The 25,488-nt window shown below is 45.5% G+C and overlaps 1 protein-coding gene across 2 annotated transcripts in view; it reads left to right on the top strand.

The window, feature by feature from the left end:
• Window positions 1-25,488, top strand: part of ATP9B (ATPase phospholipid transporting 9B (putative)) — a 3,609,114-nt gene that overhangs the window by 667,391 nt on the left and 2,916,235 nt on the right. For both annotated transcript variants that reach the window (XM_069620656.1, XM_069620655.1), the window contains exon 5: window positions 10,204-10,312. In XM_069620656.1, the coding sequence (XP_069476757.1) occupies window positions 10,204-10,312 (109 nt within the window). The remainder of the gene's footprint in view (window positions 1-10,203; window positions 10,313-25,488) is intronic.

Genomic DNA, 25,488 nt, shown 5'->3' with positions numbered 1-25,488 from the left:
TAACATCTGCACGAAGAGTGAGCGAGTTGCAGGCACTGTCTTCTGGGCCACCCTATACTGTATTCCATAAGGACAGGGTTGTATTGAGAGTTAAACCCTCATTCTTACCTAAAGTTGTGTCTGATTTCCATTTGAATCAGAAGATCATTCTGCGTGCGTTCTATCCTCCACCTCATCCCAGCAAGGAGGAGGAAAGATTGCACAGGCTGGACCCGAGAAGAGCTGTAAGCTTTTACATTTCTAGGCTCTCCAAGCTTAGAGTAGACGATCAACTTTTCATTGGCTACACTGGAAGTTGGGTCAATCGGTGTCAAAACAAACCCGGTCATGTTGGATCGTGCTTTGCATTTCAGAATGCTACAGATTGGTGGGCAAAGATCCACCAGAAGGCTTGAGGGCCCATTCAACCAGAGGCATAGCCTCTTCGACGGCCCTTCAAAGAAGTGTTCCCATCAAATCTATTTGTGAAGCAGCGACTTGGTCTTCGCTGCACACATTTTCTAAATTCTACAATCTAGATGCTTCCCACTCTAAAGAGCTTGCTTTTGGTAAAGCAGTGGTGTATTCAGCTATGTAAAAAAGAAATAATAATAATAATAATATTTAAAATTCTACTCCCTCCTCCAAAAAACCTTTACACTGCTTTGGGAGTCTATCTAAGATGATGAATACGTTGGAGGACACAATCCATTCGAAGAACAAGTTACTGTTACGCTCACCTGGTATCCACGGGGACGCCACCCAGCCAGTTGGTCGTTGGTGCCCTTCCCAATGATTTCCAAGTGTGGTTTCGGTGTCGATGGGATTCCGCCTGGAAATCAAGACTATATTAGGACTTGGTGACCAAGGTAAGTTTTCCCCCACCTCCCTTGTGTTTCCAGCCCCTCCAGGTTCTCTTCTCACCTGGTTGTCAGAATCGGTGGGCTCTCCGTCCTGCTCTCTGGGCAGGGGCACGTTGTCTTTTGTGGGCGCGGGCGGTCCAGTTACTTCACTGACTGCTGCCCTTGTAGTGTCTTTCAGGTAGGTCTTATTGTGATTGATGGCGTCGTAATTCTTGCATACCTTTTCTCTGTTCTAAATGTCTCTTTTTTATCTCCCTAGGAGCGCGGAGTGTCCGCTTGGAGAACTGGATATGCTGGTTCTCACCGGGAGATGATGGCGCGTTATAGCGCTATGATGCGGTAAGGAGGCGCTTTGCGTAGCGCAGCGATGGCTTGTCCTCACTGACCTGTGCTTTTCTCTTTTTGTAGGTTGTGGTGAGTTCCCAGTGCAGATGGAGTTCCGGAGCAATGCCAGCCGAAAAGCAACCAACCAGGTAAGTCTTTAAGCGCTTTATGGTTGTAATGTCTCCACTACCTCCTTTAATGATGTCTTTCTCCTTTTCTCAGGCCCTTTGATCCAGGCGGTGAACTCCACCAACAGAGCTGCCCAGGAGCTGCGAGCAGTGAAGGATGATGAATGCAGGTAAGATTCTGATGCTAACTATGTTCTTGGTTTTTCTGCAGGTCCGGAATTCACCAGGCTCGTGAGAAAGCTGGACACAGTGAGCGTCACGTTGCTAGAAGCAAAGTAACGTGAAGCGTGTTGTCTTGTTCGGGTGTGGATTAAATAGCCACTGTAAAGTAGTCCAGGTAAAGTAGTCCCTAGGCCACCACACCCAAAACACTACACCGCATAGCTTGGTTCTAGGAACCAAGCTATGTGGATGCCTACATGTTGGCTGAAAGACTAAATAAAGTAGTTCCTCAAGCAGATGTCTTTCCTTACTGATGAGCCTGGCGCCAAATGCGCCAGGACTGGCCTCAAGAGGGCCTGAGAAGTGGATGCCAGGCCTTATTAGTGATCCGGGTCCTGATCCCACCTGGCCAATGGGCTTGCCAGTGGGGATCAGGGCTGAGGGTCGTGACAGTTAATTACCAACTGGTAACGCTCTTTCGACTGGATGTTCCTCCAATGTATTCCTCATCGCCCTCCCATCCTACCCCTCTGTAGATTTTCCGTTGTTATTACCACTTCAACTGTCGCAAGTCTGACACCTGGCTACTTGCACTATCTATACAGCAGAACAAGAGGGGGAAAAACAGAACAGAGGCCAATGGGTTCCGCGTGTGCTACTTGTATACACAATGACGTCACCCTCGACTGAGGCCTCCCAGGGACCTAGACTCGACGACATCGACGCACGACGCCCCCTCTGCCGAGAATCTTTTTTCCAAAGCAGCCAAATCTGGGCGAATACATCTAAAATGAGCAATACGTTGGAGGAACATCCAATTGAAAGAACGTTACCAGTTGGTACGTAATTTGTTCTTCTTGGCATGTTGTAAAGGGATGTTCTTGTGAGATCTCTAGTTAAAAGGACACATTGTTTTGTAGGGAATTTTGGTTCCCTTTTAGTAGCTTCGTATTATTGTTGAAATAATGTGTTTTTTGCTCTAGGGTACTTTGTCCATGACGCCCAGTCAGAAAGTGACTTTACCGTTTCTTTGTCGCAATTGTATTGATTCAGACTTTAATTTTAATGGATGTCATACAGTTAAACAACATTTTTAATAACATATTTGAAAAGTGGATACGTTGTCCAATATTCGACTGTTGGGAACAGTTGCTATAAAACATTATTTTGATAATACACAGGAATAAATCAGTTATACCCTCAAATTGATTTGCCTTGAATATTTTAAATTACTTTTAAAGACTAGACCAAATCTCCTGCCATTCTATTTTCTCATAACAATGTTAGAGAATTGCATGAAAAAGCTGCTTAGTGTAACAACACATACACATGGGAGATAGAGTGAAAAATTGAGGAAAGCTAAGGGTAAGACAGTAATAGACATAATATTATAAACATTTTGGAATAGAAAAATGTAGTGTTTGCACAGTGTTGATCATAGAATAATTGCAAATGTGTTGGATAACTCGCTGACATATACATAGTGTTTTTGTCTACATGCACCTTTTTACCACTGTGCCATTTGATATGACAGCCTCACTGATTTATGGTTGATCACACACGGATATAGCACCGCCTCTAACACGGTGGGTGCTATTTTGAAATTCCAGAGAACGGTGCCTTTCACGGTGCGAATGGCTGTCTGTCCCATTCCCCCATTTTCAGACTCATTACAGTCCTTTCCTGAAATGTTGTCCTCTTTTTATGTCGACCCTGTAATACACGGCACGCAATGGAGTGCCTTACGGGTATTCCACATGGACATGAGTGTTCCGCTTTTGTTGCGACCACTTAACCTTCATCAATATCTATTATCCTTCATAACTCATTAATTATTTTTTTTGCCACATCATGCTCCACCTACGAGCCGCGACATGTGAAGGTGGGTTCTGATCAGCTGACTTGATCAGCTGACCCACCCCAGTGACAACCAGGAAGCGATTTATATCTCCACAAGAGCGCGAATCGCTCTGTTCCAGCTCCCGACCGAAGGACTGACACGGCCTTCGCTCGCAGAGACGGCGCCCCTGTTTTTACCATAACAAGGTGAGATATGCCCCGTGCAAAAAGTGGGTGCACTGCATGAGTTCTGCTTTTGTCACCCTTGCAGCATTATGAGACACACTTTAGTATAAACTGCGTGGGTGTCGATCACATCAACACATCAACACCGGGGTTATTGGTGCCCCGCTTGCTACCTGTTAGTAGTGATAAATGTATACACATGTTTATTTTTACATAACACTAGTTTTACTTGCTAAAGAAGTATGAGGCTATTATTTCAGCACGGAAAATAGCATGGTCTTAACCAGCATTTTCTGGTATTTTTTAGGTCTGTTGTGGAACGCTGATTTTTCCAGCGTATTGACCGTGATTGAAAAATATCAACGTCACAGGCCCAATTTTACCAGCCACAGACAAGGCGGTTTTGGTGGGCACGGTGCCCCGGTTCCTTGCAAATTTACTGCGGCCGAATCTCTATAAACACGATTAGACATTTTTGCCCTCCAGGCAATGACGAGGTATGTTGGGGCCCATTTTCTGAAAGTATATCTTTCTTAGTCCCTTTTCAATTATTATGCAAATGTATTTCCTCCAAGCCCATAGGCACTAGAAGGTTTTCCTAGTGGCATTGGTCACGATTCGATGACTGACAGCTACAATCAATTTAACCTGTCACTGCAAGTCCATTACTTAAAGGTGAGTGGACCATGATCAAGTAACCACCCTTATGGTGTGCTCTATCACATGGAGAGTACTGGATAATTCCATAAGACTCTTCTCTTTTGTTTTTACGTTTTAGATAAAGAAGTGATTTGGGTTTTGGAGGTTTTATTTCTCATTTATATCAAGTTTTGTCCTGATGAAGGCCCGGTATTATTAAAGAAGAGACAAAGTTCAGATGCGGTCTACCTTAACCGTGTGGGCCGAAACGCACCACGTCAACACTATTCTCTGCAATTTCATCCATTGTTAATAAAACACCCTATGAGGTGATAGGCATTCAACACCTGTTTATCATCAAGAAACCAATTTATCATTATTCTACATATGTGCTGTTGTTATTTTCCTTTGTTGTCTGATGTAATGAATAGGACAATTTTGTATGTTTCATCCAAACCCAACGCACTTTGTGATTTTTTTTTTATGTGATTTATGTATTTTTAACATAAAAAGAGAAGAGAGACTCAAGAAGCGTCAACAATAATAATAAAAAATATTATGTTCTAATTTACAAAAAAGTATGTTTTGTCTGATTAGAAGTTGACATAAGTTATGACTTCGAGGTGGTTACCTGATCCTGACTATTGATAGTTGACTAAAAATGCAGGAGTAGGAGGTAGTTTGTGGTTCTTTTTTCTTTTTTCTGCTCTAGGAACCCTTATATACCACATACCCCTCTATAAACAAAAATATAGGGTACAACCTGTTGTATAGACTTTTCTGGTCCTGGGCTAGTCCTTATAGTTCAAAACAAAAGAAAGAAATGTCTCTCCATTTTCTTTGTGGCAAAAAGCGACACCTATCCCATCTCTCTGGATGTTTTCTCCTCGGTGTAGCTTATAGGTCCTCCTGATGGCAATTGGTTGGTATTTACAATACTCGATAATGTCCTCTCCTCTTTGTCAATGTCTGGCTTTTTGGCATATCTTCCTAAGTCCCTCTTACTCGAAGTGGAGGATTTCTTATCCCATTGTGGACTTTGAATTGATCCGAGTATTAGGCTGGTATGGACTCTGCTGTGGTCTCACCGCCCCACCCATTCTTGGTATAAGGTTGCGTACCTTACTACCAGTGGCTGTGCTCACCTGGGACTTTAGTGTCTCCGGGCAGCGCGGTTCTGTGTCTCACACCTGGCTTCGCTCCGTACGGTTAGGTTTCTCCCTTTCAGGATTGACAGGTTCTGGACATCGCTTGGCTGGACAGCGACCAAAGTCTGGCTTGGCTTCTTTGCACTTTGACGGTACTGAACTCTCCAGGTTCTCTGCTTTGCACAAACAGCAGGATTCCGTGGGATTCCTAGTCTCTTGACCCACCACATTGACAATGTGGTTCCTCCTTCTTGGTCTTCCTGTGAGGGAGGGACTCGCCTCATCTGCGCGGTTGCACAGGCCTGTGTCTCTCTGTCTATGGTCAGTAGTCCATGGTTCTTAATGTTCTTCCTGGCAACCAAAGGTGAGAGTACTGTGGTAAGTCAGACATAGGAGACGGACAACTTGACATTTTTCAAAGTGTCTCAATTTTATTAAAGAAAATAGCCTCAACTAGCCCTACTTCTTAGGTCGAGGTTCCCTTTCTCTGAAAATCAATAGAAGAGGTGCTCATCGGGACATCTTACATAAAGCAGCCTTGTCCATCGGTCAAGGTGTTTGTATCATCTAAAAGGGTTCCAATTCGCCCCCACTTTAGTCTTGAGCAAACTTTTACATTGTCCCACTTTCCATGAGCAAAAAGTTGACTCCACATGGGAAGTGGTGTTTGTATTGTCTTTGTGTGTGTTTATGGGATTGGGAACTTATCCCACTTCCCGAAGTTGTGTCATTTTTATAATGAGTACCCCAGGAGCGGTGTGACAATCGATGGGCTATTAAAAATTGTCAATCCCATTAGATGCCACACGGTTTAGTTGAAGAGAAACATTGACCCTCTTCACTTCCCCGGGCTAACTCCCTGTTCCTTTCCCTGGTTTTATTGCTAGTCTCTTCCGATTTAAGCCAATCGAGAAGAGAGTGGGCTGAGACTCTCAAGGTTGAATGAATTACTTACTGTAGAAGTGGCAATTTTACTCTTATTCTGTCTCTAATAGATAGGCGTTGTAACACCGCAACCTAGCTAAGTGTGCACTTTAGGTAGGGATAGTATCCTTGTTTCGCTCTATCCTCCTGTCTTCAGCCACAACCTTGTTCTATTCTTTCTTGAATAGATTTGAGTCCACCCCACAGTTAAATAAGTTAAATAAATAAAACCCTGTTTTTAGGGTTTGGTTTTACGATCTGGACCTATTCTTGGGCTTTCAGGTTGTTGCTAGTAGCTTTTATACAGTTGTGTTTTGCCCAATTTTTGTGTTAACAATATCTATCTAAGGGCAATACCCTGTCAACTTATAGAAACTGCCCCTTTGTTTGCTACCAAGCCTGTGCTACCCTACTGGCTGCCTCTACCACTAAAAAAAGGGAGAAAATGACTTTGCTTAGAGAAGTGTTCTTAAGCCCCTGTTTTGGCATGTGCTAGTTGGTGTTTGACACCCCTCCCCAAATGTTCTCTTAGGTTCTTAACCTTTATTCTGTTTGTAAAGTTCATAACAAAGTTCAAATATCTCTCAATTTCTTTGTTTGCTTTCAAGGCTGTTTGTGCAGTCCACAACAAAACTCCTTGATTTTCTACACAAAAAGGGACTCCATTCCAGCAAAGCCCTGTGTTCACGATAAAAAGTTAGTTCCTCAAGTGTACAATATGACTCTGCAAATCCTTCAATTCAGGTTCACCTCCTCTGGGGTTTGCGTGTACTCTCTGGTTCCTGGTGACCCTTCACAGGTTATTTTATTCAGGTTCACCCTCTCTGATGTTTCTCTTACTTTCTGATCTCTGGTAACCCCTTGCGGGTTATTTGTTCCATGCTCACCCCCTCAGGGTATTTCTCTTGCTCTCTGGTAACCCCTCGCAGGCTACTGCTTTTAGGCTCACTCTGTAAGGGTGTTTCCCTTGCTCTCTGGTATCCCCTGGCGGGTTACTGGTTTTAGGCTCCCGTGCTCAGGGTGTTTCTCTGGCTCCCAGGTATCTGGTAGCCCCTCGTGGGTTATTGGGTTCAGGCCCCCCCCCTGTGTGTTTCACCTGTTCTCTGGTAGCCCCTCACAGGTTATTGGTATATTTTACACCCACTCTGGCCGTTTCACTTGTTCTCTGGTCTATTCTAGTCCCATATGGGCTGTCAAATGTGTTTTCTGGTCTTTTATCGTCTTCACCCCATTCCAAAGTGCCTTGGAGCTTGACCTCCCTCTACATGGTGTAAACCGCATACCTTCTTGTCCGTGGTGGTTTCCATTGTGGAAGGCAGCTGCTCTTGCTGTGATGGAACAGCGTTTCCCGGGTTGTCGGTCCTCTTCGTCCGCTGCTCTGTCCGGACGCCATAGTTCAGGCATGCCGGTATGCTGCTTTGGCAATGGTTCAGTCTCTCGCCATTGGAGACCTTAGAGTCTTGGGCTCCCTGCCCTTCTGGATCCGGCAGTGTTCCGCAGGCTCTGAGTCCTTTCTGCTCCCCACGTAGGCAATGTGGTCCTGCCTCTAGGGTGTGCTGGCTCTGCGCTACTGCGCAGGCTTCTGCTGCGTGCAGTGTAGATCTGAGGCTGGCTCCCGCCCAGTGGCTGATTCGCTCTGCAGCAGCTCCTCCTCTCCAGGTAATGGTCTGGCCCTTTTACACCTCTCGCTGCACTGAGAAACAGAATCTCCACAGCTGACTTAGTAGTTGCATGTTGGTCACTTTTAAAAGCAAACGGAAAGCGGACACTCTTCCAATACTACTGGCAAAGGTGGATCTTTGGATTATTCTAATTCAAATGATACAAGAGTTTCTGATATTTTTCTGCGACTGAGGTTCAGATAAAATGTACCTTCCTTATTTGTTTTGCAAAGGAGAGATCTCTCGTAAATGCAGAGATGAAACACTTCTTTAAGAAAGGAACCATAGTGCCTTGGTCTCATCATACAAGGGGTTTCCGGAAGACTGTTCTTGTGAAAAAGAATGCATTCTAGCATCCATTGAATAACCTCCAGCTGTTTTCACACATGGCTAGTATTCAGAAATGTTAAGTGTCATTCTCCTCCCTGGAGACTGGCTAGCAAGAATATTAAAGGATGTCCCATTTCCCATGCCCAAACTTTGTTTGGGACATTTTTTAACTCCATCCGTGGCTGTTTCTTCAATCTCATCAACATCAAGTTCTCCATTATTGCACTGTCTCTGAAGTAAGATGATTGGTACCCCTAAATTAGACAGATTTACCTGAGGAAAATCTTGTAGTCCTCCAAGCAGGTGAGAAAAAGTGCACAAGGAGCATTTTTAAAGCAAGCAGCTATGTTCCAGTCAGTAGAGAGAGAGAGAGAGAGAGAGAGACTGACTGTTTTAAGGGTTTTATTTGTTATCGAGTTCATGTAATCTTTCCTTAAATCTAAAGCTCCAGCCCTATTCTATGAAAGAAAGTCCAAAGGGTGCTAATCAGGATGTCTGTAAATTAACAAAGTCCTCTGTCCAGAATCCTACAAAAACGTAACCACTTTCCCTATCTAAAAAGGAAAACAAAAGCCCACACTTTCTTGGTGTGTTGGAATGCTAGCATAGTGTTGCAGCCCAGGCCTCTCTGCCTCTTTCCACTTTGGGATTCTTTTCCACCTTTTATCCCCACATGGATTATTTCAGTTTTTCTTCCTCCCCGCTCTGGGGTTCTCTTAGCCAGTCTCTTCACCACTCTGGGGCTACTTTCCTTCTTACTCCCCACTGGAACAGTTCCTCAGTCTCTGTGCTCCGGGGCTTTTCACCATCTCAGTCCCCTTCTTTGGGATATGCTTCCTCTTTCTCCACTCTTGGTTCTTTTCCCTCTCTGGGGTACTCCCAGTTTCTCCCCACTCTGGGGCTCTTCTCCTTCTCACTCCCCTCCTACGTGGTGTTCTTTGTCTCTCCTCAATTTGGGCTTTTTTTTATCTCTTCCTCCCTCCTTGATCTGCCTCCTCCTCCATTGGAGTGAAGGCGTACCAGAATGTCTCGAGTAGTGTTCTCGGGAGGGCTGTTGAGCCTTGCTGGTTCACCCGTCTTCGGGGAGTTGCTTATGTGTCTCTTCTGCCATGTTCTGCCGGTGTCCCGGGGCTTTGAATCTCTCGTCCTAGTCACTTTGTCCGAACAGTCTAGTTTACGTGACTTTTCTGCTGGGCTCTGTGTCAGCCTTTGGAGACTCTTCCTTCTTGGTCTAGCGGCTTGGTCAGTGCAGAGTTGCATATGTAGCTTTTCAGCTGGACTCATTGTTGGCTCTCCAATCCTCCTCTTTCCTGTTTCTTCCTCTGGCAGCACGTTCATTGCAAATTGGTTTGTGACTTCTCTGGTGGTTTCCTCAGCGTCCTACTGAGACACTTTCTCGTTCTCGCAGCTCGGTTGGGGTAGTCTTTCTTATGCGGCTTCTTCGCTGGGCATCATGCCGTCTCACTGAGACTCACTCTCATTCTCACAACTCAGTTGAGGCAAAATAGCTTATGCAGCTTCTCCACTGGGCTTTGTGTCATCCTCCCGTGACCTTCTCTCGATTTCTCTGCCTCTCTGGGCTGTTCAGGCTGGGCGTCAGCAGCATTTCACTGCACTCATCTGGTGCACGTGGCGGTCCGGCCTGCCAAATCTCCCTCTCCCTCGTACCGATCTCGCTGGAATTGTCACATCCTATTAAATTGGTTGAATTCAAGAAAATTGATTTGAGTAAATATACACATTCAAGTGCAATGGATAAAAAAGTCTTGTTTGTGTGATGTTTGTTGAAAATGTATTTTAAGACTTATACTGTGTCCTTTTTAATTTGTTTTTTATGCATACTTGGGGAAACTCAACTTTTCATTTATGTCAATCTAGACTTCTTAGTCAAGAACATGTCATTTAAGCATACAAACCTGAACTCTCCCTCTACTTAACTTTATATGCTTGCATTATGCTGCCTATACTGTACTGTATGTTGCATGCAAAAGGCATTCATGGGTTCTCACTTATTTTACAGGGATTTGTTCTTGCTGTTACAATGGTGCGTGAAGCAGCTGATGAATTCCGGCGTTACCAGAGAGACAAAGAAATGAATTCTCAATTATATAGCAAGCTTACTATACGAGGTTTGAAACAAATATTATTTACCATAAAGCTGTATGCATGCTCATCATATGGTTATAGGTACGCAATCTGCAGGGATGAAAAGCTTCACTCTAGTGATGCCTATTCTCTGAATGTGTGTTGCTGCAATGCACACAGTCAATGCGATGTGTGAAAGAGGCAGGAGTACTTTGTGTACACACTGTTAGGAAAAATTAAGTGGTATTCCTTATTTGTTTATTGGAGTTTTACAAGGTGTCAACCACTATGACAGCCACTTCGCAGAGCCTCCTCAAAACCCAAGGGAAGGTTACCAGACATCTGATCTTCAGAGGCTTTGGAAACACTCAGAACAGTTAAGTGCAGGATGGGGGAGGAAGAGAAAAGCAATGGTAAGAGCCAGTCAGTGGCCAGTCAGGAGCCACACGTGTTTGCGAGCAAACGGTGCAGAAAAAACAAACACAATGTTGAATCCGTATCTGAAGGCTCAGGAGTCCATTCCAAACGCTATCCTGAAGAGTAAGGTTTTGAGTCTTTTATGGAATTGCAGAGGATTTGCCACATCTTCGGTGATTACTGAAAGAGATAGTTCCTAAAAGAGGCTCCAGCTACAAAGGGGTTCTGCCTTTGAGCGTTTTCAACTTGTATGGTGAAATTACAATCATTTTAGCCCCAGCAGATCTCAGGAACCAAAGTGGTAGATATTTATTTGCCACCCCTAAATAAATGGTGCCCTTTTTTCAAATATGCCATATGTATGATGCAGGGAACTTTGAATCTGATGTGACTGTTGAGAGGGGGCCAGCAGAGGTAGTGTGATAAACAGATTACGGGAATTTGCCGAGATCTCAGGGTTCACTATCAATTTTGATAAGTCCAAGGCCCTCAACATAACTAATAGCCAGAGTGAAATCCAGGAGTTGAGTATGGGTCACTCTGGGAAGACCAAGTCATAGAATATTTGGGGATAAAACTAACAAGAAGATACACCGAATCATACGGGGCAAATATCCCGCCCTTTTGGAAAGGGCTAGTAGAAGATCTGCATAGATGGGACACACAGGAGCCTTCATTGTTCGCTAGAATAGCAGCAGTTAAAATGACAGTCATACCCCGATTGTTATGTCACTAGCTCTCTCCCCATAAATATACCTGCCAGGATGATTAAAACCCTACAAAAGGAGATCATCTCCTTTATTTAGCATAAAAAGAAATTTCAGGTTCAGATATCGGTCCTCCTTCGACCCATATGGACGGGAGGGCTGGGAGCCCCAGACGTGAAGAGGTATATCCTAGCAGCCCAACTTTGCACCCATGTTATGATGAAGGAACCCAGAAACAGACAAGGGCTGGAGAAAAATTGAGCAAGAGGTTAACTCTTTCCCTCTGAGTGCGCTGCAATCCTTGCATACCGGGAATAAAGTGGCGGTGGGCCAACTATTAGAAGCAACACGATATTCACTCCAAAAATGGGACCTGGCATTGAAATGGGGGAAAATAGCCACGGGACTGGGACCACAGAGCCTAATGTGCTATAATGTAGACTTCTCCCCCGGAATGAATGTAGCCTATTGGGAAAGATGGGAAGAGTGGGACAGATTAAAATTAGAAGACTTTTACCATGATGGCAATCCTCTACTCTTAAAGGAATGTAAGCAGAAATTCCACATAGGGGACGGAGAGAGATACAAATACATTCAGATCAGACACTGGATCTCGCACAGAGGGATGTAAAGAGGGTTGTGGTTACAAGAGCACCACTGGGACTGGAACTAAGCATGCTAGAGGGGACTTAGGCAAAAGGGATCTCGAATATACAGATTGCTAGACAGAACGCAATATATAGACGACTTACCATACATGATTATATGGTCGTTACCATACCATCACAGAAGAGGAATAGGGACAAATCTAAGGAGAGCCCACAAGTCGTGTAAATGCACAATTATAAAAGAGTCGGCATACACAATTTGTCACAGATGGTACCTGACCTCCTACACCCCCCCAGAGGCTACATGCAATGAATAAGGATCACTCTCCTTTATGTTGGAGGCAATGCGGGAAAACGGGAACCTTGGGTCACATGTAGTGGACATGCCCTAGAGCCATAATATATTGGTAGGAAATTCTAGCTCATACCAAAAAGATTACAGGGGCACAATTACCTGAATCGTCAGTAGTGATACTTTTGGGGGCAGAGGTGGAAGGGACTACGCAGCAAGTGGGGCTACTGCAGCACTCATCATACACCTATTGACAGTGGCCCGTGTGATCCTGGCCCAGAACTGGAAAGCAATAGAGGGACCTATAGTAGCATGTTTGTGTCTAAACATCAGGGCGTATTAGCAGTGGAGAAGGTGTGTGCTCTAAAAGCTGGGACATACCAGAAATTCTTGGACTTGGCTCCCCTTTCATGAATATGTCTGGGATAAAGAACATAATTTCTATAAGCCGCAACTGCTTAAAAACATGAGTTTAATATGAGCCAGTGATGGAAATGCTGCATACAATGCTGGAAAATGAACATATGTTTGCCAGACAGAAGAGGGGTTCTGAGCCAGATTTATTTATTTTGTTATGTTAAGGGGGGTGAGGGGGCTTGCGGTTCTTCTTCTTTGTTTGATAATTGGTGATAAGCTTGTTGGGCTTGTTTATTATTAATAACATAAAAGAAACTTAGTGCAGCAAAGATGGACAATTCTAAGGAGGCCCTTGAAGTCAGGTCCTGAAAACAAAATGTATGGCGAAAAGTACTTGAACAAATAATGTGTTGTACTGAGTTACATGAATAAAGTTTTTTTTTAAAAAAAAGAGCGATTATGTTTTATGGTTGCAAATAAGACCAAGAATAAGCTTGGTAGCTATTTTTCTGAAAGGCTTTCAGTTGAGTGTGGACTGTTTAGGCCCAGCAAAAGCCCATTTCAATAGTTACCAGAGGGTACCATAGTTGGTGTGATCTGGATTCTCTGGGACACCTTCAACCTCCCAAGACATGGAATTGAAAATGGAACTTCGCAAATGAAAGACGACTGTTGAAGATGTCACTCAAGTTTTTGGTTGAGGTAGTGGTGGTTGGTGGAGCTCTGAGAAGGTGGCCAAACCAAGAGGAAGGAAGGGGGAATGGAGTTGCTGGATAAAATTATCCATCTTCAGTGTGTTAAGGCAGAGGCAATTTTCAATACTCCAATCCTCCAATTCTGGATTTGAAGTCTCTGTTGCAAAACACGAGGTGAGCCATGTAGGCTAAAAGTGTTTAGTCTATCGTCCACATACACGTGAAAGAAGGTAGTATGTGACATAATGAGATCGGCAAGCAGTTTAAGATACGTGTTGAAGAGTCCTGTGCAAAGAATGGAGCACCGTGGGACTCTATAGGATTGGATGGGGAGTATCGAGGGACTTGGCACTTCCTGTCTTCCAAGAAGGATGAGATAAAGTTAAGACTGAAATTCCAACAGAGTTTTAAAGGTGGCTTGGGAGGATGTCATAGTTGACAGTGTCAAATACCACTGATAACTCAAGAATGAGAATTTTCAGGTTATTAGCATCCACAGATATCATGATTTTTCTATCATGAAGAGCGAGGCCGATACTGTGCCTCTAGCTGACTTGACCCCAGACTGAACATCGTGAAGAAGACTCTGCAACTCACTGGATCCATGCAGTTGTTGCATCACTGTTTCAATGATTTTGCCAATGAAGGGGGTATAATCTCTCAATTGGGCGATGATTTGTTTGTATGTTCTGATCATCATCAGGTTTCTTCAGGAGAGTAGTGATCTAGGATTTCTTCATAGAAAGAAGGAAGCCACCAGATTGCAAACAGCTGTTGACCAAGGCAGTTAGGGCTAGCACTAAGGTGTAGATGTTGGACTTAATGATTTTGACAGTGCTTGTTCGGTGGCATTTTTCATGCAATTCACCAAGAAATAGTAGTGAATATGGAATATTAGGCAGCTGCAGGAGGATCCCAGAAAGGAGGAACTATGGATCTGGATATACTAGAAAGGCTGATGCCATCAATCCTCAATAAAGTAGGAAAGGGAGGAATCCAAAATGGCCACCGGGGGTAGAGCACCGTAGTCGATGCTCTACCGGCCCCCGGGGCTCGTGACAAGCCAAGAATCAATGTGAATGCCCTCCCCAGGCAACAGCAGCTGATTTCTACAGCCCGTGATAGAAAGGGGCCAAGATTATTCCACCGAGGTGGAACGAAGCGATGACCCCACAGTTGTGGTGCAACAAGTCCCCAGGGGTCTATCCCTCTGAGTTTGGAGAAGCAGCGCTCTGTCAAGAAGCAGCAGAGGCCACTCAGCTTGCCAAGTAGCAGCTGAGGGCAGTGAGCCCCCCGTTGTGCAGAAGAGGAGCTGGTCCACCCGCATTGCAGAAGCGCTCCAGAGGAGACGGGTCCACAGTGGCGGCCGGCGGCTGATGAGGAAGACGCTGGTAAAGGGGGAGAGGAGCAGGAGATCCCATTGTGGGAGCAGGGGCTGACCTCCCCCCAACCACAGATACCCAGTGGCGGGCTGCCGACTACCGGGTAAGCAGAGGAGGCCCCCGGCGACGTGCGTGAAGAGGAATCGGGAGTAAGTACCGGCGCAGAACAGGAGGAGGAGGAGCCGAGGAATACATCTTGGGTGGTGGCCACCGAGGACAGCACAGAGGCCCAACACAGCAGCCATCAGGGCTACGTGGCAGAGCCCACGACCCTCAGATACCCATCAGCACAGAAGGAGTTGCCCCAGCACCCAGGGAGGGCAGGAAGATACATTGCCTTTTATAAGGGTTGAAAGAAGAATTAATATAGGACAGGGCCGGGAAGTACCCCCTCCCCCCCTCACTATCAGGAGAGTGGAAGCAGCGGGACCCGGAGGGGCCAGCCAAGGTCGCCACTTGGGGGGTAGGTGGGATGAGAGGGAGGGAGGGAAGAACCAAGGAGGAAAGTGAGAACCAGAGGAGAGGGTCAAGCAGGAACCTCCAGGAATATGGGGAACCCACCCAGAAGCAGCTGTCACTACCTCAAGTGCTAGGGGGATTGGGTTTTAAGAAGGGGGTTGCTCCCAGCTTCCGGGACATGGGCTACTGGGAGTGGCCAGGAACCAGCCGCAGGAGATTTTAAGGTATCCCCAAGTGAAGTAAGGTGGTTCTGCTGCCTTCCCCCCTTGGACCTTGGAATTACAGGGGGGTCCCCCTCCCCAGTACAACTGGCAATACAACCAGGAAAGCTTTGCGGGGTCGAGCCACCCCAGTCGAGGCGTCAGTGGACCACGGACGGAACACCCTCAGAGCAGGGGATACAGGAACAGCCTGAGAGGACTGCAGAACGACAGGACAGGGGGATAAAGGACAATCTCTAAAGTAAGGCGGAAAGAAGGCATCGAAGAAACTTCCCGAAAGCAGTCTTCCCAAAATGTGGGGTAAAGAGGGATCCTCTCCACAAGTAAACATAAGACCTCAAGAACAGACACACCTGAGCGAATCCCAGATGGAGGATGACCAGGAGCTGTTGGTTACCCAATCATTCCTTAAACAATATTTCAGACTTTGGGGAAATGATAACTGTGTCCCTCCAGAAACAGACAACCATTATAAGGGGGGATCTGGCATCAGCATTACAGGAGATAAAACCGCATGTAAATAAAATGGAGGAGAGATTAGATACAAATGAGAACGCAATACAGGAGCTGATGGAGGACTCAAGACGTACAGAGACCTTGTTGGACCAGCTGGCCACTGCAACATATAATTTGGAGCTCCAGACAGACGACTTGGAGAATAGGTCAAATAATAAACTTGCCAGAGGAGGTACAAGACAAGGAACTGGAAGCGGTAATGAAAAGCGTATTCGAGCATCTGTTGGACATTGAGGGAAAGCCTGAGGTACAGATGGATAGGATTCATAGGGTTGGTCCCTGCAGACTGGACCCAGGAGCCCGGCCCAGAGATGTACTGGCAGCCATTCAAGACTATAAAGTGAAGGAACAGATCGTGCAGCAATCGAGGAAGGCTAAACAGATATCTTACAACTGCACTGAACTGCTATTATTTCAAGATTTGTCACAGCTGACCCTAGCCAAAAGGAGGAGGGAGGAGCTCAGAACTAAAGACATAAGGTGTGGGTGGACCTTTCCATTTGGAATGTTATTTCACTGGCAGGGGAAACAAGTCCGGATCACCTCTTATGAAGAAGGCCTGAGGATCATGGGAATCGAAGAATCAACCTAGCAGGCCCTTGCAATCAAAGGCACAGACTGGGCATAAGAGTTGGGAGTGGTCGACAGTGATGAGATCAAAGCGGGATAAACAGGGGGGGTAACTCCTATTGAAGGGTCCAGCGACAGGTAGAGAGTGAGAGAAGTCTCAGCCCAGAGAAGCAGTGAATGGGAGGACGAAGGGCTAAGCGCAGGTAAGCCTAGGGAGGGCACATTAATGGAGAGACTGTAAGGGCCCCAGCGGGGGTTGGGGGGTGGAATCACAGTGGTTTGGGGGAAACCCTCTGGTACCGATGTACCAGAGGCTGGAAGGAGAAAGGGGCTCACCTTATGAGGAGAATTGGGGACGGGGTAAGGGGGCCTAGAGGCCCGGGGGGACTGGGCAGGAGGGGAGGAGGCTTATCGGTGGGAGGGGGCTTAAGGGAGGAGGGGAAGAGGAGTCCGGATGCAAAAGAAGCGGGTGACAGAGGGGAACCCATCACCTCGTCGAGAATGGATAGCCACCAATCATTAGGATTTCTGTCCCCTAAACATAAAGGGGCTAAACTTGCCTCGGAAGAGTAAAAAGGTGGAGAGATTCCTGCGCAGGGAGGCCCCCGATATTATAACGATAAAAGAAACACGTACACACCAGGGACAGGGACTGCCTTAGAATACAAGGTTTTCCCTACATTTAACAAGACACAGTTAATAACAAGAAGGCTGGGGTGCTGATGGCCTTAAGGGGAAACTCCGACTTCCTGGTGACTGAGACGGACAGGGAGCCCCAGGGAAGATACCTGGCCTTAAATATAAAGGGGATGGGTGAGGCATATACATTAGCGACTCTCTACGTCCCAAATGTAGGCCAAGATTCCTTTCTCCAACAGGCCATGGCAAGATTGGAGAAATTTGCAAAGGGACCCATGATCTTGACAGGAGATTTTAATATAGCCTGGGATCAGAGCAAGGATAGATCCACAAAGTCGAAAGGGGCGCAAGGGAAACACTCGAAAGAACTAAAGGAGGAAATGGCGAGACTGGCTCTGGTAGACACCTGGAGGGAAAGAGAGGGGGGGGGAAGAGGGTAAGCAGGGTTTTACATTCTTTTCTCATGCACACTAGTCATCACATATAGACTACGTGTGGGTATCTCCAAGGTTGCTGGGATGGGTGAGCTCATTGGAGGTGGGAGCACGCGCCCCTTTTAATGAAATTGCGTGGGACCCACTGTCCTCCAAGCTTCTGGAAATGGAGATAGCCTCTATACTTTAAGGCCGAGGTTCTGACTGAGGAATTGAGCGAGGGGATCACTAGGTACTTTGAAGAAAATAGTGTAGGGGAAAATAACGGAACAGACAAGCTGGGATGCTTTTAAAGCCACAATCTGTGGGAAAATTATAGCAATAAATGCTCGCCGAGACACACAGATGCGAAAGATGGAGAGTAACATTGAGGAAAAATATAAGAATATAATGTCCAACATGGGAGGGGGAAATTGTTGGAAAATTTAAAAGGATTATAGGGCCATAAAAGGCCAACTGGAGGTAATACAGACGAAGGCAGCAGAAAGAACACTGTTTCTAAAACAAAAATACTATGTTAAGGCCAATACATCTGACAGGATCTTGGCTACAATGTTAAGGAAGGGAGAGAAGACCAGAACCATTACTAAAATTAAAGGTCTAGGGCATGGGAACCAGCGCGGAAACCAGGGATATTGTCTGTGAATTTACAAACATTTTTACAGAGTAATACAGCTCTGCTGAGCCTAGCGAACCGAGCCAACTAAGGTACACTGGAGGGATAACAGTGGCCCAGATATCGGAGTGACAAAAGGAACTATTCGAGGGGAAAATCACTGCAGAGAAAGGAAGGAGGGTCATCATGAACTTACCGGCCAAAAAGTCACTGGGTCCGGAAGGCTTTACTGCAGAACTTTGTAAGCTGTATAGGGAAACCTTGATTCTTCACTTGGTTCCTTTTCTTAACAATACAAGTAGAAAAGTGGAAATAACACCCACTATGGAGGAGGCCAAGGTGGTACTGATTCCAAAAGAAGGCAAAGATCCCACAACATGCGGCTCTTATAGGCCGATGGCATTAATCAATGTGGACGCAAAAATGTACACAAAATTCCTGGCGAACCGTTTGGAACACATTACCAAACATAATTCACCCGGATCAGTGAGGGTTTATCAAAGGCAGGCGGACTAGTGACAACACGAGGAGAATAGCACACCTCAGCAAAAAGACCAATAAAAAGAATATCCCCACAGTATTGGTAGCCCTAGACGCAGAAAAGGCTTTTGAGAGGGTTGAGTGGGCGTTCTTGTTTAACACAATGAAGCGGTTGGGGTTGGGGAGGGATTCCTAACGAAGCTCAAAGAAAATCAATAGAACCCTTCTACGAGGCTGGCGATAAACAGACACCTGTTGGAACCCATTCAGGTTCAGAGGGGCACAAAACAGGGATGTCTCCTGTCCTCCCTGCTTAACACCATCTCTCTGGAGCCTTTTCTGGCAACAATAAGAGCGATGGGGGAAATACGGGGAATTCCGTTTGGGGACACGCAACATAAGATAGCGGCGTTCGCTGATGACATCTTGCTGACTCTGACACATCCAGAGGACTCGCTAGGAGCTCTGGAGAGGGAAATTCAACGGTTTGTTCCGGTAGCAGGGCTGAAAATAAACCCCCCCTAAAAACGGAAATCCTGGACCTTACGACCACAAAGGTGATAGAGGAGGGGCTAAAAACAAAACTCACATATACATGGGCAGAGAAATCATTACTTACCTGGGCGTAAAACTCACCAGCTCCTTGGACGGATGGTATGGTATGGGGACCACTAATGATCGCCTGGATGGGCAGAATAAACGCAATAAAAATGACTCTCCTCCCTCAGCTGCTGTACTACTTTAGGACCCTCCCTATTCGGGTTCCCACCTCGTTCTTCCGTACGGTCCAAAAGTTGACAGGAAAATTTATTTGGAATAACAGAAAACCAAGGGTGGCTAGAAGAGTGATGTGGATGCCGAGAGCTAAAGAAGGTATGGGAGAGCCGGATCTAAGAGTATATTTCTTGGCTACGCAAATACGGGTATTCAGTGACTGGTTCAAGGATGACCGGGGAAAGATATGGAGGGGAAATGGAAGGGCAGTAATAGGGGGGGAGGATAGAAAAAGGATATATGGCAGCCAAAAAGGGGATAGGCCAAGCAAGATGCCCCAGGGCCAGGTGCGCTATATAAATAAATAAAATACAAATACAAGATGTTTCTCAGAGCAATCCTGCGGGTGGGGGAGGACTCTTGGGATGAGGTGATAAGACGAGCCCACCGCACTACCTTTTCCTCCCCATTTACACCGGTATTGGGCAATCCAACTTCTGCCCAGGTTGCGGGGGCAAAGACTTCAAGGCATGGGGGGAGGGAGGGTGCACTAAGATTCAGGATATGTTTGAGGGCCCAGTGATTAAATCTTTCCCCCAGTGTAAGAAGGATTTTGGGCTAGACGAGAAAGAGAGGTTCAGATACTTCCACTTAAGGCACTGGCTAATACAACCGGGTATGAGGGAGGGAGCGACTGGCACCCTGACTCCTTTTGAGAAATATCTAACCACAGAGGAGGGAAAGGGGCACCTAATGGGGGCACTATACAGCATTATCAAACAAGGAGAGGACCCAGGGGTTAGGAGATATGACTCTCTGGCATGAGGTAGTAGGTCGAGAGAACAATGAAACGGAGTGGACGTGTTTGTGGGGGAATATATCCAAACTAGCAAGGTCGATACAAATCCAGGAAATATGGGTAAAATGTATGATGCAATGGCACTTGACACAGGAAAAATTGCACCAATTCTATCTGACGGTACCCGACTTATGCTGGCGACAATGTGGAATGGTGGGATCATGGAACCATATTTGATGGGACTGCCCGGTTATTCAGGAATACTGGAACTTGGTATGGGAAGCTCTGGGAGAAGCGTTGGGCTGGCAGGCAGGAGAAAACAGGGGGCTGGCAATTCTGGGGTTGGGGGCTCAATTAGTGGAGCTGACTTCCAGAGCGCAGTGTAAAATTTACGTAATATTAATGATTGCAGGGGCGCTGGGGTGGCACAAAAATGGAAATCAAAGGACCCTCCCACTGGAACATGAATGGATGGGGAAGGTATGGAACTTTGTGGGACTAGAATGAGCCACATATTCGTTGCAAGGGGACCAAAGAAGATTTTGGGAGGACTGGTCCCAGAAAATGCAATTTCTTCGGAAGGGGGCAAGGATGGCCTGGTGCCCGAGGAGGATGAGATGGTTGGGTCTGGTGGAGTAAAACCGACGAGGACAAGTGAAATCTCGATCCGAAGGGGAATGACTGAACACAAGGGAAGGCGGTTCAGACTCTTGGAGGGGGGGGTGGAGAGTGTGGTTAAAATTTTGAAAGGTTAATAAAATGATATGGAAGAAAAAAAAGGAGGAAAGGGAGATCTGAGCTCATTGTAGGTACTGAACAGTTCAGCCGATGGATTGGCAGCCACACTGATTTTGTTTAAGAAGAGGGGATTTCATCTCTTCTGGTTTCTTATGTAGGCCTACTTACGTCAATATCACTGGATTTGCTCCAGCAAAGCTCAAGGGCTCGGTTCTTTCATTTAAGCCCAGCAACGAGAGTGTGGTGTAAATAGTTATTTGTGTTAAAACACAGGATGAATTTTGGAGTGCGTGTATTTGAGTGTCCTGGAATCAAGAATGGAGGAATGAGCATGTTCCGTCATGAGCAGTTGAGCGGCAATGGAAGGAGAGTGAGTGAGAGAGTGAGTGAGTGATTGTGTGTGGATGCTTTATCCACGCTTCTTGTCAACGTCAATAAACTTTTGTTTTAAACTTTTTTTTTTTAGTTTGCACCTCTTAATCATATTATTCAAGACATTCAACAAAATTAATTACATTTATACAAATGATATTCAAGAAGAGGAGATGGTGGTTACCAACTCTCTCAAAAACAGGGCATCGATTTAATTTAAAACCAGACTACCACCTGGATTCTTAACAACTCAAAAACAAACACAAGTGTAACCTGTCACTTCTCAAAGGCAATTGCTACAGATTATTTTGCTACAGTCAACTCTAAAGGATTTAATTTAATTGCCAACACGTTTTGGATACGTGAATATATCCATCTTCAGGGCCTCAAGTTGTCTTTTTCTTTTACAAAATGTACACACGTTTTCATCTGTTCACCTACAACTAACAATGATGCATAGTTATTCTCAACAATCCTACCATTACTTTCAACACACTATTCTAATAGATGTAAAGAGAAACTAACCTCCAGAGATTCTTTGGCTCTGTTGAACTCTACTTCGTGAAGAAATAACCTCAGTTAATAGCTAGGTTATTTATATACACCCAAAAAGAAGTGACAATTATATATGGCCAAGGATCCGTGATTTTTCCAAAGAACTCTCACAGCTTCACGCCGTCCAGTCTCGCTGGACTTCTTTGGTTCTCAGATTTCAGGTAGGAAAGGATTCTACAAAGGTATAGGAAACAATACGACTTGCTAATGAAGACGCAGCGTTTTCAGTTAGCTACACTCGAGCTACTTGAGAGCAAGCAGAATCGTGCAGATAGTTACCATGGCAACATCCGTCCTACACTATCGATGCATACCGGCTCGCTAGAGTCCTCCCCGTAGGATTGTAAATCCGCATTGGTAGAATTCGCACTATTACTCCAGACGCTGCATGGCGCAAAATCCACTCACTTGTATTGTGACTCACACACAGACCGTTGGGCAGCAGACCGCATTATGGTTGGGTGCCCCACAGCCGTGTAAGTAACATTGGTAACTATGGTTATGCCTCTCGCACGCTCCTAACAAAGCAGTGTGAACGAGGCGGCCATTTTAGCAAGGAGCAACACTCAAAGGAAAAACGTCCTAGTAAGTTCTAACGGTACATCTGTAACCATTGTAGCCCCAGTCACCAAAAATAGTCATGAATAAGTTACCATTGTGCCACTTGAGATCTTGTAAATTTTTGCTGCTGGACCGAAGTTTACCAAGTGGTGCTTTAATCCATGAAAGAAACTTTGGCTTCCAACAAAGCAATGCCTCATTTTGAATTTCCTGTTGATGCCAGACTGTGTGGCATGGCTGCCATTCTTTTTCAAGAGTGAGAGGATAGTTTGATTTCATATGGAGGAGGAGATTGATGTTCTCTGGGGGGCTGCTAGCACTTCCACATTTACATTTTGTCATGGTCAATGGATCAACAGACAACTCAGCATAAGAGGTTGCTGTTCAAATTGTTTTATTTGACAAATAAAAATAAGCCAAGGGGCTGATTATGGTAGAAGGAAGCAAACCAAAAATAAATACAATGTGAGCTATACTGTAGCCTCTCCATCTCCCCCTATCTGCTCTTGGGTTTCACCTCCTATCAGTCATGTAAATGTTGCTCAATGTCACTATGGTTGCATGCGTCTCCTGCACTTCTTTCTTGTATTGGCTGGCTGAGTAGTTACTTTGTTGTAGCCTCCTTAGGTCAATTTTGTAGGTTGTCCCATATCCATCTGTCATGGCTCAAGGGGCCATAGACAGCAGGTTTTGGTTCTAGTAACTTTCAGCTGATGCCAGGATTCAATGGTCCTGGGCATGGTAGGCCTTGCCACTGATCAGCTGGCGGTGGACTATGCCACCACCTTCACCAGTGCTTCACAGTTGTTTTGTTTAATTAATTTTTTAAACATGTAACAGTTACAATACAGTGGCATAAATAATCACATTATTTCCAAACTAAACATGAAACTGTTCACCCTTCAACTTCCCTCCCCCCACCCTCAACTGCCTGAGTATAGTCTTACAAAATTCAGTTCCCATCTTGCGCCACACTCGCCTTGGCCCCGTCTTGTACTGTCATGACCGCGGTTTCGCCCTTACTCTGATTGAAAAATGTTACTATTAGGGCAATCCACTGTAGTATGTCTGCTCCAAGTTCTTGTTTTTGCTCCCCTAGTGCCTTCTCCCACACCCCCGTTTCTGCTGTTGACCATTTCCTCAGGTCTTCTCACCATCTGTTGGTGCTCAAACCATTTGTGGCTTTCCACTGCATGGCTATGCTGCGTTTGGCCAACACATATATTAGGTCTTTAATCTTCCCCGTGGCTTTTTGTTTGGTGCCTATCTTGAAGAGCCCCAATATGCATGCCTCCGGGGACTGGATGTCAAGGTTAATGCCTCCCGGGGCCACTTTATTTGCTACTTGCCTCCAAAATTCCTGTATACTATGACATTCTCAAAACATGTGTATCATGCCTGCATTTTCTTTCTGGCATTTAGGACAGACCCGATTACGCCCTCCGTTAAACTTTGCTATTGCTGCTCGTGTTAAATATGCCCCCTGTGTAATGTATAGTTGGAGCAGCTGTACCCTAGCATTTCTAGATACTTTCTTATAATACAGGACTATTCTTTGCCACTTTGTCTTCGAATGATTTCCCCAATTTTTTCCAATCCCCCCCTGCACTTCAATTCAACCCTCGAGTTGCGCTCTGTCAATACCTCATATATTCTTGATATAGCGTGCCCCCCTCAGAGATATTTATGATAGTTTCTATGTCTTCACACTCTACTGTTTCCTCCCACTCTGCCATAAGAAGCCCCTGCATTCTCTTTCCAGGTCTAGGAAGAATTTCTTGGGAATATTGTAATGGATATTCCTGAAGCAATGCATAAGCCTCAATAGTGCTACCATTTTTAGTAGAGGCGCTCTTCCCACTACCGACAACAGTAACTTACCCCAGAATTGCATAGATTTGATCAAGCCCTCTCTAGCCTGTGTTGTGTTGAATTTGTGTTATAGCTTGGGTTCGTGATACATGTTTAGCCCTAGGTATCTGAAGGAGTTCTTACTCCACAGCATGGGGAGAGCCGGCAGCTACGCGTCGCCATGTGCAGCCAATTCTGCTAGCGGGAAGAGGCAGGATTTGCTCTTGTTAATTCCCATCCCGGTCAATATGCCAACATTTTCAAGCCCTCTAACACATATGGTAGGTTCTGTTTGGGGTTTCTCAGGTATAATAGCATATCGTCTGCATACATGGACACTATATGCTTGACCCAGTCGATGTCTTTTCCGGCTTTGCTGTATTCCTGACGTAGAAATGCTTCAATGTGCTCTCCCGCAATTATGTACAACATTGGGGACAGAGGGCCGCCCTGTCTAGTACCTTTATGCAACTGCCACCTGTCCGAGAAAGGGGAACCTGTCCTGACCTGGCTGTAGGTTGGGTGTATATTAGTTTCACCCACTTCATATAGCGCGGTCCTATTCACTTCCTGACCTTAGTAGCATACAGCTAGTCCCAGTGGACTGAATCAAACTGATTGGTCGCATCCAATGAAGCTACGGCGCAGTGTTTCGTCCTGCCTCTTGTGCTGTTTAAGACGCAAGGCAGCCTTTATAAGATCGCTGAAATAGTCCTACCTGGAACATATGCTGTTTGATCCGGGTGTACAGTCTTGGCTATTACATTCCTAAGTCTATCCGCCAGAATTGCTGTGCAGATTTTACTGTCTTGGTTCAGTAAAGACAGTGGTCTATAGGAACCGCAGTCTGTTGCGATTTTATTTGGTTATAGGAGCGGAATAATCAAGGCCTCCCTCATACTATCTGGGAGGATCCTCGATTCGTATGCTTCGGTGTATACTTTGTCTAAGAGTGGCGCTAATTTACCTGCATATGCCTTATAAAACTCCCCTGGCAACCCGTCCGTGACTGGGGTCTTTCCGGAGAGCAATGCTCTTATTGTGGCTAGGACTTCCTCTGTGATTATGGGCTCTTCCAGCATATTTGTTTGCTGATCATCTAGGTGTGGCAGGGTAACAAGATCTAGCGCCTCTTGCAGCTCATCTTTGCGGTCTACCTGGGAATCTGTATATAAACTCCTGTAATATTCCAAAAACTATTTAATTCCTGCCTGTGTGGTTTCCTCTTTGTCTTCTG

The sequence above is a fragment of the Ambystoma mexicanum genome, chromosome 5q (assembly GCF_040938575.1).
Source record: "Ambystoma mexicanum isolate Mex_15411 chromosome 5q, UKY_AmexF1_1, whole genome shotgun sequence".
Classification (NCBI taxonomy): domain Eukaryota; kingdom Metazoa; phylum Chordata; class Amphibia; order Caudata; family Ambystomatidae; genus Ambystoma; species Ambystoma mexicanum.
The sequence above is the reverse complement of the archived record's forward strand: the minus strand, read 5'-3'. Positions and strand labels throughout refer to the sequence as shown.